Source organism: Aristolochia californica, unplaced genomic scaffold, assembly GCF_029961685.1.
Source record: "Aristolochia californica isolate CCGP_79_NKW_82.1479 unplaced genomic scaffold, dmAriCali1.0.hap1 SCAF_8, whole genome shotgun sequence".
Taxonomy (NCBI): domain Eukaryota; kingdom Viridiplantae; phylum Streptophyta; class Magnoliopsida; order Piperales; family Aristolochiaceae; genus Aristolochia; species Aristolochia californica.
In genome coordinates this window covers 2839307-2854602 of record NW_027182279.1, presented here as the reverse complement: position 1 = coordinate 2854602, position 15296 = coordinate 2839307, and the positions used below count along the sequence as shown (strand labels likewise).

The window sequence follows — 15296 nt, the reverse complement described above, 5'->3', positions numbered from 1 at the left end:
GTGTCTGTATGTTTTCTAATCGATTTGTATAATTGAGGTTTTAAGGTGAATGAGATGGTATGAGTCTCAAGAGAGAATAAAATAGTGAAACGTTTTCCACTTAGGGGGGATCGAGATCGAACAGACAGGCTTAGTAGACTTAGTATTTAACACATTGACATTAAGTATTTAACTGTTCTCTGCCTCCCCTCATAGCATTAACTATTCCACAAGGGGTCATCCCAACATGGTCTATAAGCTTTTACATGGTGGCTCATAAGACTACTACTAACCCTTGACTAGTCATTCTTGTGTCTTCGAGGGGTTCAAGATCATGTTTCTCCTTGTTCCCTTCAAATATTTTTTGATCTTGAGATGTTGATCAATGGGTGCCACATTTTATCTTTCACTTGAGACATTCAAAAATAAAATGTTTCAAATGGTTAATTTATCCGATTTCGGAAAACCCGATACTAGATATATTACATCAATGTTTAAATATACATGTATCGATTGATATATATCGTATTTTGTACGTATTAATACGATTCACATCTTAAAAAAAAAAAAAAAAAAAAAAAAAACTGATTCCAACAGTAGAATCAAATAATGTGGGTTTACTACTAGATCTTGGAGATGATTTCAGAGGGTTTTAATATTGAATTCGTACCTTATGGATTAGACATGTTATTAAATAAATTGAAAAGGGGTAGAAGATGCCATGAATCTGAACTGGAGTCCAATGCAAAAGGGAGATAACCCAGCAGAGCCTTTAAATAAACAAATATAAATCAGGATCATTAAGCGACATAATTCTGAAAAGTGGGGTTTCTCTTTGACTGGGAAAACTGGATGCCCTTTAAGTTGGGACAAAACCAGAGGGCCCTTAGAGCAAGCAATTTGCAAGGAAACTTTATCAGAGAATTGATCCAATACGAAAAATCATTTGGTACTTGTCCGCTCATTATCAACTGTCGGTCGGACGGCAGAGATAACAATGGAACAAGCAATAAGAGCAAATGGATTTAACAAGGTAAAGTGCACTTCCCCTTGATCCTATGTTCAAATTTGGAAGTTCTTGAGAAACATACTCGTTGGCTTCTAATCTCCTCAACCAGAACAGATATTTCAAGAAAAGGATATTCAGTCGAGGCAAAGCATGGGTCCATTCCATCCTGGGCGCACTACTTTCTCTTAGGCATTTCGTCGAACATCATACATGCGGTGAACTGTCCCACTGCCATGACAAGGATGAAGCAACGGCCATCTGTCTGCCAATAACTCGACAAAACAAAAGAAAAGAAACAAAAAAACACAATAAAAAACCTCCAGAACATTCATTTTCAATCGTTTTTTCGTAAACCCAGAAGCCATTTCTCTCTCTTGCAGTCTGCTTCCTCTAAACGCCATTCCTCTTTTCCTGCAAAAGATGCTCCGACCATTAAATTCCCAAAAGAAGACACCCCACCCCATGCCGCAATTTGCAGAAAGGGATAGACCCAGTTCATGTTGGTAGTCACTTTACACGACGCTCATCGCTCTGCAGCTCCTCTTCTCCAGCTCTCTTTACTTAGCCTGATGGTAGTGCCTTGACTGTCTTTTATTGTGATGGGTTGATAATTAAACCACTCCTACCTAAAAGCCATAAACTGTACGAAGACAAAATTTAAAGCAGATTTCTGGAGAAAACTGGAATTAATGAAGTCGTGAAGGTGAGCAGTTAGTATTGAGAGTCATTTCGATCCATATTCTCGGAAATGGAACGAGCAAAACTTCTGGTGTGTTGTTGTTGATTATGAAAAGAATAAAAGACACAGAAAATGGGCTGTCTGATCTAACTGCAAGTGTGTTTGACGATCCCAACAGCAGAAGTAAAAAATCTGAAACTTTGAAATTTTTGTTTCTTTGAGATGCGATAAATTTGGAGTCTGTTAAAAGGTCAGATTTGGCTGTTCTCCTTAAATAATTTAAGGCTGTAATTTGACCTGAATGGATGGAGATTGACTACAAATTTAATTTGTTCAAGATTTTTTTTTTTTTTTTTTTGACCCATTACTTATCTTGTGATATCAAAGGAAAGTTTAGCTTAAACATTACAACTGAAGGAATAAATTCCCGAAAGAGTTTTGTGAAAAAACTGGATTCTGGGTTTTTCTGTTTCTGTTTATTACTGTGAATTACGCAGCAGTAAGTTCATGCTCATGGAGCAATCCCCTGAACGAGAAACCAGAACACACTGTAGAAAGCGTGGTGACCATTGTGAGTATTGACGACGAACTCGGAAGTCGAGATCTTAAAATCCCCACCTCCCATGGCTACATACTCCTGAATTCGTATTTTATTCTCTCCCGTCATTTTTTTAATTGATGATCTGTACATCTGCATCTCCGTCTCGCCTTCTTCCTTAAATTCTCAGTTCCTCTCACCTTTTCCTCTCTCCCCTCCTCGTCGTCTTCCCCGGCCGACGGCTTCGGAAGATGAAGATCCAGTGCGACGTCTGCGGTAAGCAGGAAGCGTCTCTGTTCTGCGTTGCCGACGAGGCAGCTCTTTGTGACGCCTGCGACCTCCGTGTTCACCGAGCTAATAAACTCGCCGGAAAGCACCGGCGGTTTTCTCTCCTTCAGCCGTCTTCCTGCAAGGAAGCCCCCCGCTGTGATGTCTGCCAGGTGAGCGACCGAACTGATCGTGTTTTGAAAATAAAAAATGGTGACCCAGTTTCTGGATTCGATTATTTTGCTTGATAAACTGTTCATTTGGGAGAGAGGAATGGAAATTTTCAGGAAAGACGAGCTTTTCTGTTCTGTCAAGAAGACCGGGCGATTCTCTGCAGGGACTGTGATGTTCCCATTCACACGGCGAACGAGCACACCAGGAAGCATAACAGGTTTCTTCTTACTGGCGTGAAGCTTGCCCTTTCTTGCAGTACCTCGCCGGATGAAGCTTCTCCGGCGGCGGTGATCATCAAAGAGAAGAAACTGAGCGCGACGGTGGGTATCGAAGCCGCCGCCGCCGTCGAGACCGTCGTCTCCGGTGATGGCAAAAGTCTGGAAGGCTGCACCAGCAGCATCTCCGAGTACCTGATCGAGACCTTGCCCGGGTGGCACGTAGAGGATTTTCTCTCCTCTTCCCCGACGGACGGTTTGTGTAAGGTCGTAGTGGTGTTCTTTTGTCCTTTGACAGTATAATATCAGTCCTCTCTGACCTTTTTTCTCAGAAAGAGAATTAGAAATTTATATCTGATTGTTGTAATTATGTACAGACTAACGATGATTTGCTTCCGTTTCTGGAGGTGGTTTGCGAATCAGAGACTGCTCTCGTCTCCGGCAACGTCCCCTTTGGCGTCCCGCAAGTGCCCCAATTCTGCCCATACTCCGCTGTCGACTCCGGGTTTCTCTTCAGAGATAGTACCAAGCAAGTTAACAACCCCAAGAACAGTCGCCGCTGGTCTGAAGATTTTCTCGCCGTCCCTCAAATCAGTCCCCCGTCCAAGAGACACCGTCCTCTTTTCCGGTGAAAATCCCCCGGGACAGAAGCCTCCGTTTTGCTTCCGTTTTTTTTTTAATTTATGTTCATATTAGCTTTCAATCAGCAATGGTTTCCTTTTTGCTCCCCCTCCGAGAACGAAGACGACGATGAAAATTAAACAAAAAAAATAAAAAAAAACACGAAAAACGAAAAATTCACACGGATCAGTTTCCTTTCGTGATTACTCACCCCGTGCGTCATTAATCGCATCGTTTTCCGAGTGTCGTGTTTTCTACTTTTTGGTCTCTGAGCGTGATTTGCTGCAACAGTTCCATGGCGTGGTGACCATAAGGGTAATCTCTCCCACCAAAAACATGGTGGCGCGGTGCTGCTGCATGTCTAGTCTGCATGAGCTTCACCCGCTCTCTCTCTTCCCGCCGCTCTCACGGTGAACTGTCACTCTGTCAGACGTCTTTTACGATAGGTAGTGAAATTAAAGAATAGCGTCCGGTGTCAACTTCCACGAAGCTAAAATCATTCGCCTGGAGAAATCGTAAATCGCATCGATTTGTATTGAATTTCTGAACGTTTTCTGTCGATCACGAGCGCAGAAGATGGATCTGGTCTGGAATTCACGAATCCCGGAGTGTCGGAATGCGGTTCTGCTTGCATTTGTTCTGTCCTCGTAATGTATTTCTGCAAACCCGCCCGCACTGTAAAACCGGAATGTCAAATCAAAAAAATTCAGTTGATTAAATTTTTTTATTTGAAAAAATAAAAATAAGAAAATGAGTTTTTTTACCACTGTAAGAGGATTTTTATTATTATTATTATTATTTATAAGAATAATTTATTCTTAATATAAATATAAACATCATAACTAATTTTATCTGTTATTTCCCATTAGTAATATGAATATAAGAAAATCGATCAAATGAATTTTTTTAATAATAAAATTTTCTAATGAGAAAATTAATCAAAGGAAAAATAATTTTTTTAATAAAAATATAAAAATATTACATCTCAAAGAGGAATACAACCCAACTCTGATACCATGTCAAACGCCTAATCAATACAACCAAAAAAACCAATTTATTAGTTGCAAAAAGTACAACAATTATTTAAAGACCAACGGTGGATGGAACCACCGTCCTGAACCACTGCCAACTCTGACAATATAATCGGTTTTACTATGTAAGGTGTGTTTAAACATTTGTACCATTGTTGGCGATGAAAATTTTTCCTCTTGATTCCTCTTACCTTTTAAAAAATGTTAAAAATAATAGGAAATCGATTTTTCTATTGCTCTAATAATAAACAATAAGAAAAATAAACCAAAATGGTTATTGATGGCTTACTTCTTACTTTTAACCTTATTTTTTATTATTTATTAAAAAATAATTTATTTCTATTATAAATACAAATACCATAATTAATTTGTCTATTTTTTCCTAGCACAAATGAGAGAAAATAGGTTGCAGGGATTTTCTTCCAACAGGAATATTTTAATAAAAAATAATTAAAAAATAAAAATAAAAATTTCTCATTGCCGAATTAGGACAAAATAGCTGTCAGTGGGCTGGACCAAATGGATTTAAATTCGAGCCCAATTGTAGAAGAGCTCTACGCAATTTCTCAGGGCGCTGAGCTTTAGGGCACCCACACTCAGGCTTTTCTTCCTTCCCAATCTCATTCGCTCACACCCACGCGGTCACTGTCACTCTCTTTCCCTCTCTTCATCCTTCCAATGTCTGTGTTACTCGCGCCTCTCCAATCATCTTAAAGATCTGTAAGTCGAGTGCTCCGATCTGATTCATTTTTCTTTTTCTCTTACTAGTCTCGCTCCAGATTTTTCTTATTTGTTGTTGCTTTCCTTTTGCAGGTTTCGGATTCGTAATGGCGTTCAAGCGCGGTTCGTCTGGAAATTTCCAGAGAAGTAGAGGGAGCGGATGTCGGATCCCGGTTACCGTTCTGCTCTTCGTCGCTGTTCTAGCACCGCTTTCTTTTTTTGTTGCGCGTGGAGTTCGCCCCAACGGTGAGTTCGTTTTCACATCACTTCAATTTTCCGTTCCTTTCTCGATTTAGGCGGTTGCCGCAATGTGTCTTGTTATTGTTTTTTTTTTGTCTGCCTCTTTAACTTTGTGGAGTGGTATACTTTGACTGATTATATATTAAATTGCTGATTTACGAGTGAGTTCCGCTTGAAATCTTTGAAGTAACTAGTTTGAAGGAATTGAGATAGCTGCTTGCGAACTTCGTTGCAGTGTTTTATTTATTTCCATTTAGTTTCTTTTTTGGATGTAATGGAACTTCTTTAATTTGTCGATTGAACCAACTATAAATTGACGTAGGTCGGGGAAATTCTGCTGCATAAAGTTGCTCTGCAGTGTCACTGATATCTAGGTTATGGTGGTGTTCTCCATTTTATAGAGTCCATTTTATAGAGTGATGCCTACCTGTCGAGGGCACCCGAAGTGATTGACTGAACCCACGGATGGATGAGTTTTTTTTTTTTTTTTTTTCCAGAAGATTACCAAATGTTGGATACTACTGACTGCTTTACATTTCAGTAAGATGTTTATGCAAAATTTGCTCTTTCTTTTCACATTTGACTATAATTATCTTCTCTATCTAGAAGCCTTGTGCAGAGAAGGTAACCAAGGAAGAAATAGAGTAGAAGCATACCATGTAACCAAAAATGTACTTTATTTCCAAAGAATGATAAAGACGTCTTACAGGATTTCTCCAAACTCTAACCCTGCTCCTAGAATAACTTAGGTAACGAGTTATACTTGGTTGGGCTGGCGGACAACAAAATACTTGGGCTGCCTAAGGACTTATAGACCTTCCCCCCTCTCTCTGATCAAGTCAGAATGGGGGGTGTCTAGTGTGAGTTATTGGGTTCATCTCACTAAGTCTTACCAGAGGTATTGAGTGTATCATGCATGTGTAGTCAACATTCAAAAAGAAAAAGAAGTAATATCAAATTATATGTCTTGACAGAAGGATGCATTAGTGACTAGAGAGCATGTGAAAACGGACACTATGTTCCATGATGCTAATAATATGCTGTTGCAAACTTCTAGGCTTTTCTTATGCTTTTGTTGGAATGATCTCATGAAATATGATAAATAATTATTTCTGCAGAGCAACCACATGCCCAAATCGACTCAACTAGACAGGTACATAGTCTGTTTGACATTATTCTGAAGAACGTGATATTGTCTACATGTTATTATGAATCTTTAACCTTAGTCTAGTGGTTACAGACTTTAGACTGGAGAGAGCGGCTTGCTACGCAGCATCTGAAGTCTCTTTTCTCTAAAGAGGTAAATAAGGTGTTCATGTGTTACTTATTGTTGTCTGATCATGGTTCATAATTCATTTGTTCAATTTTTGTTTCCCTAGTTAGTGTGGAAGCTGTGAAAGGTTTCTGCCTGCCGATAGTGATTCTATTTATTTGCAGGTTCTTGACATCATTATGGCCAACACTGCAAATTCAGGACCTTGGAGTCTTGATTTTATTAGAAAAAATTCTCTGTCTTCGTCATGGAAAATTGATGGCTTGGATGATCAGTCATCAAGCAATACCACATTATTACTGGTAACTATGTTTTAGTTTTATGATTTTATGTAAATCTATTGGCAGTTTACTGCTAACAGTTACTTTGTATACTCGCTTATGGTGTTCAAGCCTAAACAAGATCTTCCAGGGATAGATCAAGGTACTTTGCCAGTTGAGTCGAAAGATATCACCGCAGGTGTGCTTAAAGCTTGAAAATGGATATAATCAACCTGCTGTCATTTATTTCGGTTTCATTCTGTTGAGCACTTTGGATAATTATCCTTTTGTCTTTTTCTGCAATGCAGCTGATCATTCGCAATTTATTGATTCACCAGAAAAATTAGCCCGAAGGGTACTATTCTCTTCCTGTACCTGCTTGGGCTGGATACTAGATTAATTATGTTTGAGTCTTTGCTCTTTTTGAGTCTGGATGAACATTCAATAGATGTCATAGGATAGGTAACGAATGAGATTGTCAATTTCTACCTGGTGTTTTAATAGAATAGTTTTCTTGTTTGAGTTTCTTCTGATTCTTTTTTTCCAGAATTGAAAAAACAATTGAATGCTGGAATTATTAATATCATAATTGTTCTTTTTTTATTGCAATTATTTTTAATTATTTTTAAAAAAATTATTGTTGGATATCTGTTAGTGTTATTTGAGTTTTATTTATAAATTACATCCAGAAAGGCTGCATGTGGTGTTTTTTTTCTGATGACTTCATGCAACAATTGACGAGAATATATCTTGGATTTTTATTATAATATTCTGGGAGAATGTGGATTGGGCCATCGGCTGAATGGCACATAGGGGTGTTTCTAGTTTGAGGTGGGTTGAAGTCCCATTGGGGGTATTGGTTTATTTTGTCTTGTTATCAACATTCAAATAATAAAACAATGTGAAATTATTTTTAATTTAATTTTTATGTTTGAGTATCCATTTGTATCTTAAATATCATAGAGGAACATTTCAAGAAAGATAATTAAAAAGATTCTAGTTTGTCTTACTAGCTTGATTATCTCTTTTTAGTTATCATTTGAGTATCCATTTGCCGAGATCTTAAATCTCATAGAGAAGAACATTTCAAGAATGATAGTTTAAAAAGATTTCCAGTTTGTCTTACTAGTTTGATTATCTCTTTTTAGTTATCATTTGTTCATTTATCTCTTGTAGCAACTGAGAGAGAAAAGACGTGGGAAGAGGGCTGCTGAGTTGATTCAGCTGGAGGATGAAGGTATAATTAAACATGAAAATGCAGCCATTGAACGCTCAAAAGCAGTTGATTCTGCCGTTCTCGGTAAATATAACATTTGGAGGCGAGAAAGTGAGAATGAGAATACAGATTCCACTGTTCGTCTTATGCGGGATCAAATGATCATGGCTAGAGTTTACTCGAGCATTGCTAAGACAAAAAACAAGGTTGATCTTTACCAACAATTACTTGCACGGCTCAAGGAAAGCCAGCGTGTGCTTGGGGAAGCTACTTCTGATACTGATCTACCACGCAGGTGAGAGTGAGTCTGTTTCTTTTGTCTTTTGTTTATTTAGAAATTTTGTATTTAATAATTTTCCATTGTGGCTTGGTAACATTCATTTAGTGCCCCTGATAAACTCAAAGCTATGGGGCAAGTTCTGTCGAAGGCAAGAGAAGAATTGTATGATTGCAAGTTGGTGACTAGGAAGTTGAGAGCCATGCTTCTATCAGCTGATGAGCAGGTGAGAAGCTTGAAAAAGCAGAGCACAGTTCTTAGCCAGCTGGCTGCCAAGACCATACCAAGTAGCATCCATTGTTTATCTATGCGCTTGACAATAAGCTACTATCTTCTTCCTCCTATGCAAAGGAAGTTCCCAAGGAGTGAGAATTTGGAAAATCCAAATCTTTACCACTATGCTCTCTTCTCTGACAATGTTCTTGCTGCATCAGTTGTTGTCAATTCAACAATCATGAATGCTAAGGTGAAGTAAAAATGCTCTCTCTCTCTCTCTCTCTCTCGACATACATGCCCATTTTTAAGCAAGTATTCTGACCACCACAGTCCCATGTAAGCAAGTGGTCTGACCACCACAGTCCCATGTGTAAGCAAGTGGTCTGACCACCACAGTGCCATGTGTAAGCAAATGGTCTGACCACCACAGTGCCATGTGTAAGCAAGTGGTCTGACCACCACAGTGCCATGTGTAAGCAAGTAATCTGACCTCTACATGAGAGGTAATGCCATTGGAAATTGCAAGTATGCTGATTCAGATGATCTTTAGTCTTCTATGAATTTGGTGTTTCCTCCAAGGACCTGAGTCATGATTTTGCTAATATTAGGCTTCTTGACTCAGGTATGACCCCTCATGGGTTGGTCTGAAGTTCATGTAACACTTTAGGAGCCATCAATGGGGACTGTTTTGTGAACTTGTACTGCCTGTATGATCTCGTATGTTATCGATGGTTCTTGTTAACATCTTTATGTTCATATTTCAGGAGCCCCAGAAACATGTCTTTCATCTGGTGACAGACAAACTCAACTTTGGAGCAATGAACATGTGGTTTTTGTTGAACCCACCTGGAAAAGCCACCATCCATGTTGAAAATGTGGATGAATTTAAATGGCTAAACTCATCTTACAGTCCAGTCCTTCGACAGCTTGAAAGTATTGACATGAAAAAATACTACTATGGAGCAGATCAATCTGCAACTCATTCAGCTGGTTCTTCCAATCTTAAGTATCGGAATCCCAAGTATCTATCAATGCTTAACCATCTTAGGTTTTATCTTCCAGAGGTTTATCCCAAGTTAGATAAGATCCTGTTTCTAGATGATGATATTGTGGTTCAGAAGGACCTGACCCCTTTGTGGGCTGTTGATCTTCATGGAAAAGTGAACGGTGCTGTGGAAACCTGCGGACAGAGCTTCCACCGTTTTGACAAGTATCTTAATTTCTCCAACCCTCACATTTCCAGGAACTTTGATCCAAATGCATGTGGGTGGGCCTATGGAATGAATGTATTTGATTTCATAGAGTGGAAGAAGAAGAATATAACAGGAATCTATCACAAATGGCAGGACATGGTGAGTACGCTTTTCTCTTCTTTTCCTTTTCCTTTTCCTTCCAGATGATTCGTCCCTGCTAGGACAATATATTAGGCTATGGTCCAACATTTGTGAGGTTATAGGGATTGCAAATTGAACCACGTGACCCCTTTGAAGTAGGCACCCTTTGTAGAAGCCTTTGCCCGTCTTATTTCTTCTCTTCTTGAAATTTTGATTTTGATCACTGATGCGCTTCATATTGTGTGAACTGTTTGCATCAGAATAAAGATCGGGTACTATGGAAACTGGGGACACTTCCGCCTGGACTTATCACATTCTACGGGTTGACACAAGCATTGGACAAATCATGGCACGTCTTAGGATTAGGCTACAACCCAAGCATTGACAAGTCTGAAATAGAAAGTGCAGCAGTCATCCACTATAATGGGAACATGAAACCATGGTTGGAGCTAGCTATGACCAAGTACAGGCCTCACTGGACCAAGTATATCAAATATGATCATCCTTATCTGAAGGACTGCAACTTGAGTGAGTAAGAGAAATATGGTTTGAGACCTGTTTGAAGTGATATTCGGTGCCATCTTGCCGTCTATTAGAGCTACGATGGTTTGATTAAAATCCCATCGTGATTTCCCTCTTTACTCTGTCTTTAGATTTTTTTTTAGTTCCCAATTTTCTTCTGTCAAAATGTTAAATCATTTTGATATTCGTTTCTTTGTTGAGAGCAGTTGAATGTGCTGTCATAGCCCTTTGTGAGGGATCCAGCGTTTAGAATCAAATCTTTGTGCATATACAGATGTAAGAAGGAACTCAACCTCCAGCACTTATATTTGCCGGAGATATTTCTCTTCTGTTTTGTTTTCCTTTTTTCTTTTCCTCGTCTTTGGAAATCAAATTCTAGTGACAGACTGACAGTGAAGATCATTAAATTCTTAAAGATGTACAATCTGATTAATGGTGATTGATTGGAAGGGGTTTCAAGGTTTGTATCTCCGTCTGGATTTTTTGGTTCTTAGCTTGCCTGAATTAACGAGGAAGCAAAATGAAGATCAAAGGAATTAATTACCAAAATCCAAGTTGCTCCATGATATAAAAGGAAAATTGTGACCGAACAGAAACTTGGAGGATCTGGTTGCAAGTACCTAAGTTATTCTTTCAATTACTCAATATATTTATTTCTTTATCCCTGTTTTCTAGAATATTTAATGGGTGGCCCTTCGTCCATTTATTTATTCGATTATTCTCGAGCGAGTAAATAGATAAATATGCGACTAAACTAAATGTAACAAATATTATTGTATTTAAAGTTTGTAACCATCTGGGCGTTTGGTCTAGTGGTATGATTCTCGCTTTGGGTGCGAGAGGTCGCGAGTTCGATTCTCGCAACGCCCCATTTTAGCTAAAGTTTAATTTTTTATTTTAAATGATAATGACGCTTCGATGTAGTCCAGCCTCTGATTTCGGCTTTCTAATTTTATTGAATGATGAAAGCCTACACCAGACCGATTGATTAGATTACAAGATAAGATTCCTTTAAACTACCCTCTCTGCAACAAAAACTGTTAGTTCAACAATGTAATATTCATTAGATAATCGACTACTTGATGTCCAGCAGGACCACCACCTTGATTCTGCTCGATGGAAACGATGAACAGAGCTGACAACGGGGAGTGAAGTTGATGAATGGCTGCAGTGATGGTCCATCACTCCCGGGCTCAGTGCAATCTGTTCATTCATTTCAGTAAAGTATGGGCAAAGAAGAGAGGAAATGATGATAGCAGCTTGGGTAACGAGCCAAAAGAGATAAAAGCAGGAGATTCAAAGCAATGGACAGAAGATTTCATGGAGTTGATGGATGAGTTTTTCAGCAGAGATTTCTTTTTCTTAACTTAGCTTCCACCTTTATATACGAAAAATGTTTAATCCAATGAACCTTCCATTTAGCTACTAAACGATTATCTGAATTCAATTTTCAATTGAGCTGAAGGTAATCTCACCCAGAAAAAAAAAACAGGTTCACCGAGCTAGGAGAAAGCTGGACTCTGTCATCCCTTCCAACGCCGACATCCCACTGTCCCATACTTCACCTCGAACATCGTCCTATTAAACTAAGAATTAGTAATCTTCTATGGAAAACCAGGCGCAGCACCTCACAGTTTCTCATATTTAATACAGGAGGTCAAGGTAACGGTACCAGACAATGAAGAGGATCTCACTCAGTGCTCATGGGAGGAGATGAAGATGGTAAAAACACTCCCTCTTCCTCTGGAAATCTGTTATTGAGCTGCTTCAGCTCAGTAAAAAACAAACAATTTATCACCTGGAACCGAATGTTTCATCATCGACGGCAAAGACATCAATGGAGGAGATTCAGAATGAAGGGACCACCCTGATCTCTTCTTCAAGCGACCATGTGCAGGCTGTCAGCAATCCGCTCCTCTCTTTACTGCTTACTGCATCTTTTATTAGTTTAAGATTTCCTTATCTGACTGGAGTCCGTAAGAGTGACGAACCGACGATTCAAAAAACACCGAAAAGAACTAGTACAAATCGTGGATTTCCGTACACCCCTACGGTCTCATCTGCAGCTCAGAGCAACACCAGTAAAAAGAGACAGAAAGAGATGGTTTTTCCAACGAAATTACAGTGAGAAAGGAGGGGATTTGAGATTCAGTAAATACATTATACATGAATTACTGTAATGGGATTACAGGGCTGAAATTCCTACAGGTAGAGGAAGACTTCTGCCGTCCTCCTTGACAGAAGAACAACTCTTCAGGGCAACGCAGCAGACAATTGTCCACCAAGCTCACTGTCGCGCTTCCCGATTTCATCCCCATCAAGGGGCTCGGAATTGGCCCGAAGAGGTAGTTTCCAGAGAGGAGCAGCCTCACAAATGGAGACGTTCCTGGGCCTGGAAGAACCGTCTTCAGCGCGTACTGGGAAGGGATCATACCCGTGAACTGATTGTTCTCCAGCGACAAAGCTGAAAGACTCGGCATTATCGCCACGAACGCCGGTAGCAGCCCTTGAAGCTTGTTGTAACTGATATCCACCGCTATCAGTTGGCTCTTCAAGCCGTAGCTCCCTGGAGTTTCCAGGGAGGTGAAGCTGTTGTAAGACAAAGTCAGTTGCTCCAAAGAGGGGTGTTCGAAGAGGAATGGGGCAACGGCGCCGGAGAGCTTGTTGTGGCTGAGATCCACCACTTGCAGAAAGGTTAGACTCCGTAAATTCGAGGGAATGTCGGCTTCAAACGAGTTGTTTCGCATGGAGAGCTCGACCAGGGAAGGAGGTAGACTCGCCGGAAGTGCACCGGAGAGCAAATTATTGCTGGCGTCCAAGAACAAGAGGTTCTGGAGAGAACCCAGATCAGGAAAGTCGCCGTAGAGCTCGTTCCCTTGCAATTCGAGCCTCTTTAAGCTCTGAAGGCGACCCAGGTCCGCCGGGATTTCGCCTTGAAGTAAATTGTTGTCCAAGTAAAGCTCTTCAAGGGCAGGGAGAGCGGCAATGGAAGAGGGGATTTCACCAGAGAAGAAGTTATTGGAAAGGGTGAGTCTTCGGAGGCGAGTGAGGTTTCTGATGCTGCTAGGAACGGCGCCGGCGAGACGATTATCTGTGACGTCCAAGGCCTCGAGATAAGGAAGAGGGAAGAGGGAGAGGGAGCCGGCGTAGCCAGCACGGTCGAGGCTGATCTCAGTGACCCTGCTGTAACCGTCGACCGTGACATCACAGCGGAAGCCGCAGGTGAAATGATCGGAGAAACTAGCGTCGCAGGGATCGTAAGAGAAGTCCCAGGAACTCAAGCAGGAGCCCGGGGTTACAGAACTCGACTCGAAACCTCGCTTCAGCTCCTTCAAAGCCTCAATGTCACCCGAGTACGTGCTTCCAGAAACGACTTCCAGCAATTGGAAAACAGCTACCAGGACGATCAAGAACATCTTTCGAGAGCAAAAACCCATTTACCCTTATCTGTTCTCCTTCCCTCCCGGACCTCAGCACTCACTGACGAAAGGGAAAAAGAACACTGAAAGCCCTCTCCTTCTCTCTCTCCTGAGCCCCAGCAGCTGCAAAGACAAGTATCGGTAAAAAGACACACTCTGAAACTGCCACAATTATGAGCTTATCGTCTAGTATTTTGGTCGATTCTCTGGATTGAGATACAGTAGAAAAATACACTGACAAAAAGGGTAGTAGTAAATCAGCAGAGTGGTCAGAGAGAGAAGACCGCCACCAGGACTAGAACTTCTCTCTCAATCTGGGCCTCAAGCTCTGAGGTCTCCAGCAGATTTTTTGAAACTTTTTCGCAGGCAGTTGTCAGAACTCCCAACGCTGGTATGGCTTTTAGCAGAGAGAGGAGGGAAAATTTAAAGAAGATGTACCCGAATGGATGCCCTGAAGAATACAATACCATGCTTTTGTGGCAGTGTGCTGTCATCCATGTCCGAGCTTGCTTAAACTAAAATGGTAGTTGGCTGATGCTCATCTCAATCAGTGAAAGAGTTTGGTGGGTCGGGAATCGGGATCTCCCCTTGGCCCCTGCCTGGACAGAAGTGCCGGAACAAGTGAACCAGGAATTGCAAGGTTTAATACGAGTTAGGTGGAGATGGGTATCACGGGGGACGTCATTCTTGTGAGAACGATGAGAAATTGTGGAGGAGTTGAAAATTGAAATCCTGAGGGTCCCGGTGGCTGACACTGTGTTACCAATTACCAATCAGAATATGAAGATCAAATATTCGATGAAAAAGATCATTAAAATGCAGCCAATAAATCTAATAAATAAAGTATTTCTAAATAAGATTTCATAATGGATAATCATGATCATGCAATTATTTTAACTTAATAAAATATAATTTAAACATATTAAATATAATTTATGAGATATTACTAGGAATAAGATTATTCTATCTAATATATCAACCCCACTTAGGGTTTGTTTGGAACCCTACAAAAGAAAAAAAATGAAATATAATTTCTCTGTTAGTTATAATATTTTCCATCGTAAAATGATGAAATTTCAAGAGAAAAAAAATAGAAAAAGGTAGAGAATTCATCGAGCTTCATACTTTTGAAGATAATATCCATTATTTTTTATTTTTTTATCATTTTTTTATGAAGATATATTTCTATTAACAAGAGAAAATTACAGAAGGGGATAGAACAAATCCCTTACAACAAGAGATTACAAGGAAACTCCCTCCTTAGCAAACACATCTGTTGCCAAATTTACAGATCTCAGAATGTAAG

The 15296-nt window shown here is 40.1% G+C and overlaps 3 protein-coding genes and 1 non-coding gene across 5 annotated transcripts; 3 read left to right on the top strand and 1 right to left on the bottom strand.

The window, feature by feature from the left end:
• The first annotated feature begins 2209 nt into the window (after nucleotides 1-2209).
• LOC137938135 (B-box zinc finger protein 21-like) lies at nucleotides 2210-3589 on the top strand. Of its 2 annotated transcripts, none has more exons than XM_068783125.1 (3): nucleotides 2210-2645; nucleotides 2760-3128; nucleotides 3269-3589. In XM_068783125.1, the coding sequence occupies exons 1-3, from the start codon at nucleotides 2457-2459 to the stop codon at nucleotides 3491-3493; spliced, it is 783 nt and encodes a 260-aa protein (XP_068639226.1). In that variant the 5' UTR covers nucleotides 2210-2456; the 3' UTR covers nucleotides 3494-3589. The 2 variants fall into 2 exon arrangements, with proteins under 2 accessions (XP_068639226.1, XP_068639225.1); XM_068783124.1 differs by having other exon boundaries at nucleotides 3239-3589.
• A 1509-nt stretch (nucleotides 3590-5098) lies between these two features.
• Nucleotides 5099-11040, top strand: LOC137938134 (polygalacturonate 4-alpha-galacturonosyltransferase-like). Its single transcript, XM_068783123.1, has 11 exons — nucleotides 5099-5233; nucleotides 5327-5479; nucleotides 6592-6626; nucleotides 6714-6773; nucleotides 6911-7048; nucleotides 7139-7205; nucleotides 7315-7361; nucleotides 8183-8517; nucleotides 8608-8965; nucleotides 9480-10067; nucleotides 10310-11040. Exons 2-11 carry the CDS (start codon nucleotides 5341-5343, stop codon nucleotides 10583-10585), a joined length of 2043 nt encoding a protein of 680 aa, XP_068639224.1. The 5' UTR covers nucleotides 5099-5233; nucleotides 5327-5340; the 3' UTR covers nucleotides 10586-11040.
• Nucleotides 11041-11369: 329 nt separating this feature from the next.
• TRNAP-UGG (transfer RNA proline (anticodon UGG)) lies at nucleotides 11370-11441 on the top strand. Its single transcript has one exon. It is a non-coding gene; the product is annotated as a tRNA-Pro (tRNA).
• Nucleotides 11442-12554: 1113 nt separating this feature from the next.
• LOC137938944 (receptor-like protein 12) lies at nucleotides 12555-14384 on the bottom strand. Its single transcript, XM_068784068.1, has one exon. It carries the CDS (start codon nucleotides 14006-14008, stop codon nucleotides 12743-12745), a length of 1266 nt encoding a protein of 421 aa, XP_068640169.1. The 5' UTR covers nucleotides 14009-14384; the 3' UTR covers nucleotides 12555-12742.
• Nucleotides 14385-15296: the final 912 nt, after the last annotated feature.

Excerpts from the sequence above, each read along its gene's own strand:
- LOC137938944 (XM_068784068.1), bottom strand. The coding sequence starts at position 14,008 with ATGGGTTTTTGCTCTCGAAAGATGTTCTTGATCGTCCTGGTAGCTGTT.
- LOC137938135 (XM_068783124.1), top strand. The coding sequence starts at position 2,457 with ATGAAGATCCAGTGCGACGTCTGCGGTAAGCAGGAAGCGTCTCTGTTC. Across the intron at positions 2,646-2,759 it reads CCCGCTGTGATGTCTGCCAG|GAAAGACGAGCTTTTCTGTT; the intron begins GTGAGCGACCGA and ends GGAAATTTTCAG. Across the intron at positions 3,129-3,238 it reads CGACGGACGGTTTGTGTAAG|ACTAACGATGATTTGCTTCC; the intron begins GTCGTAGTGGTG and ends AATTATGTACAG.
- LOC137938134 (XM_068783123.1), top strand. The coding sequence starts at position 5,341 with ATGGCGTTCAAGCGCGGTTCGTCTGGAAATTTCCAGAGAAGTAGAGGG. Across the intron at positions 5,480-6,591 it reads GCGTGGAGTTCGCCCCAACG|AGCAACCACATGCCCAAATC; the intron begins GTGAGTTCGTTT and ends TTATTTCTGCAG. Across the intron at positions 6,627-6,713 it reads AAATCGACTCAACTAGACAG|ACTTTAGACTGGAGAGAGCG; the intron begins GTACATAGTCTG and ends TAGTGGTTACAG.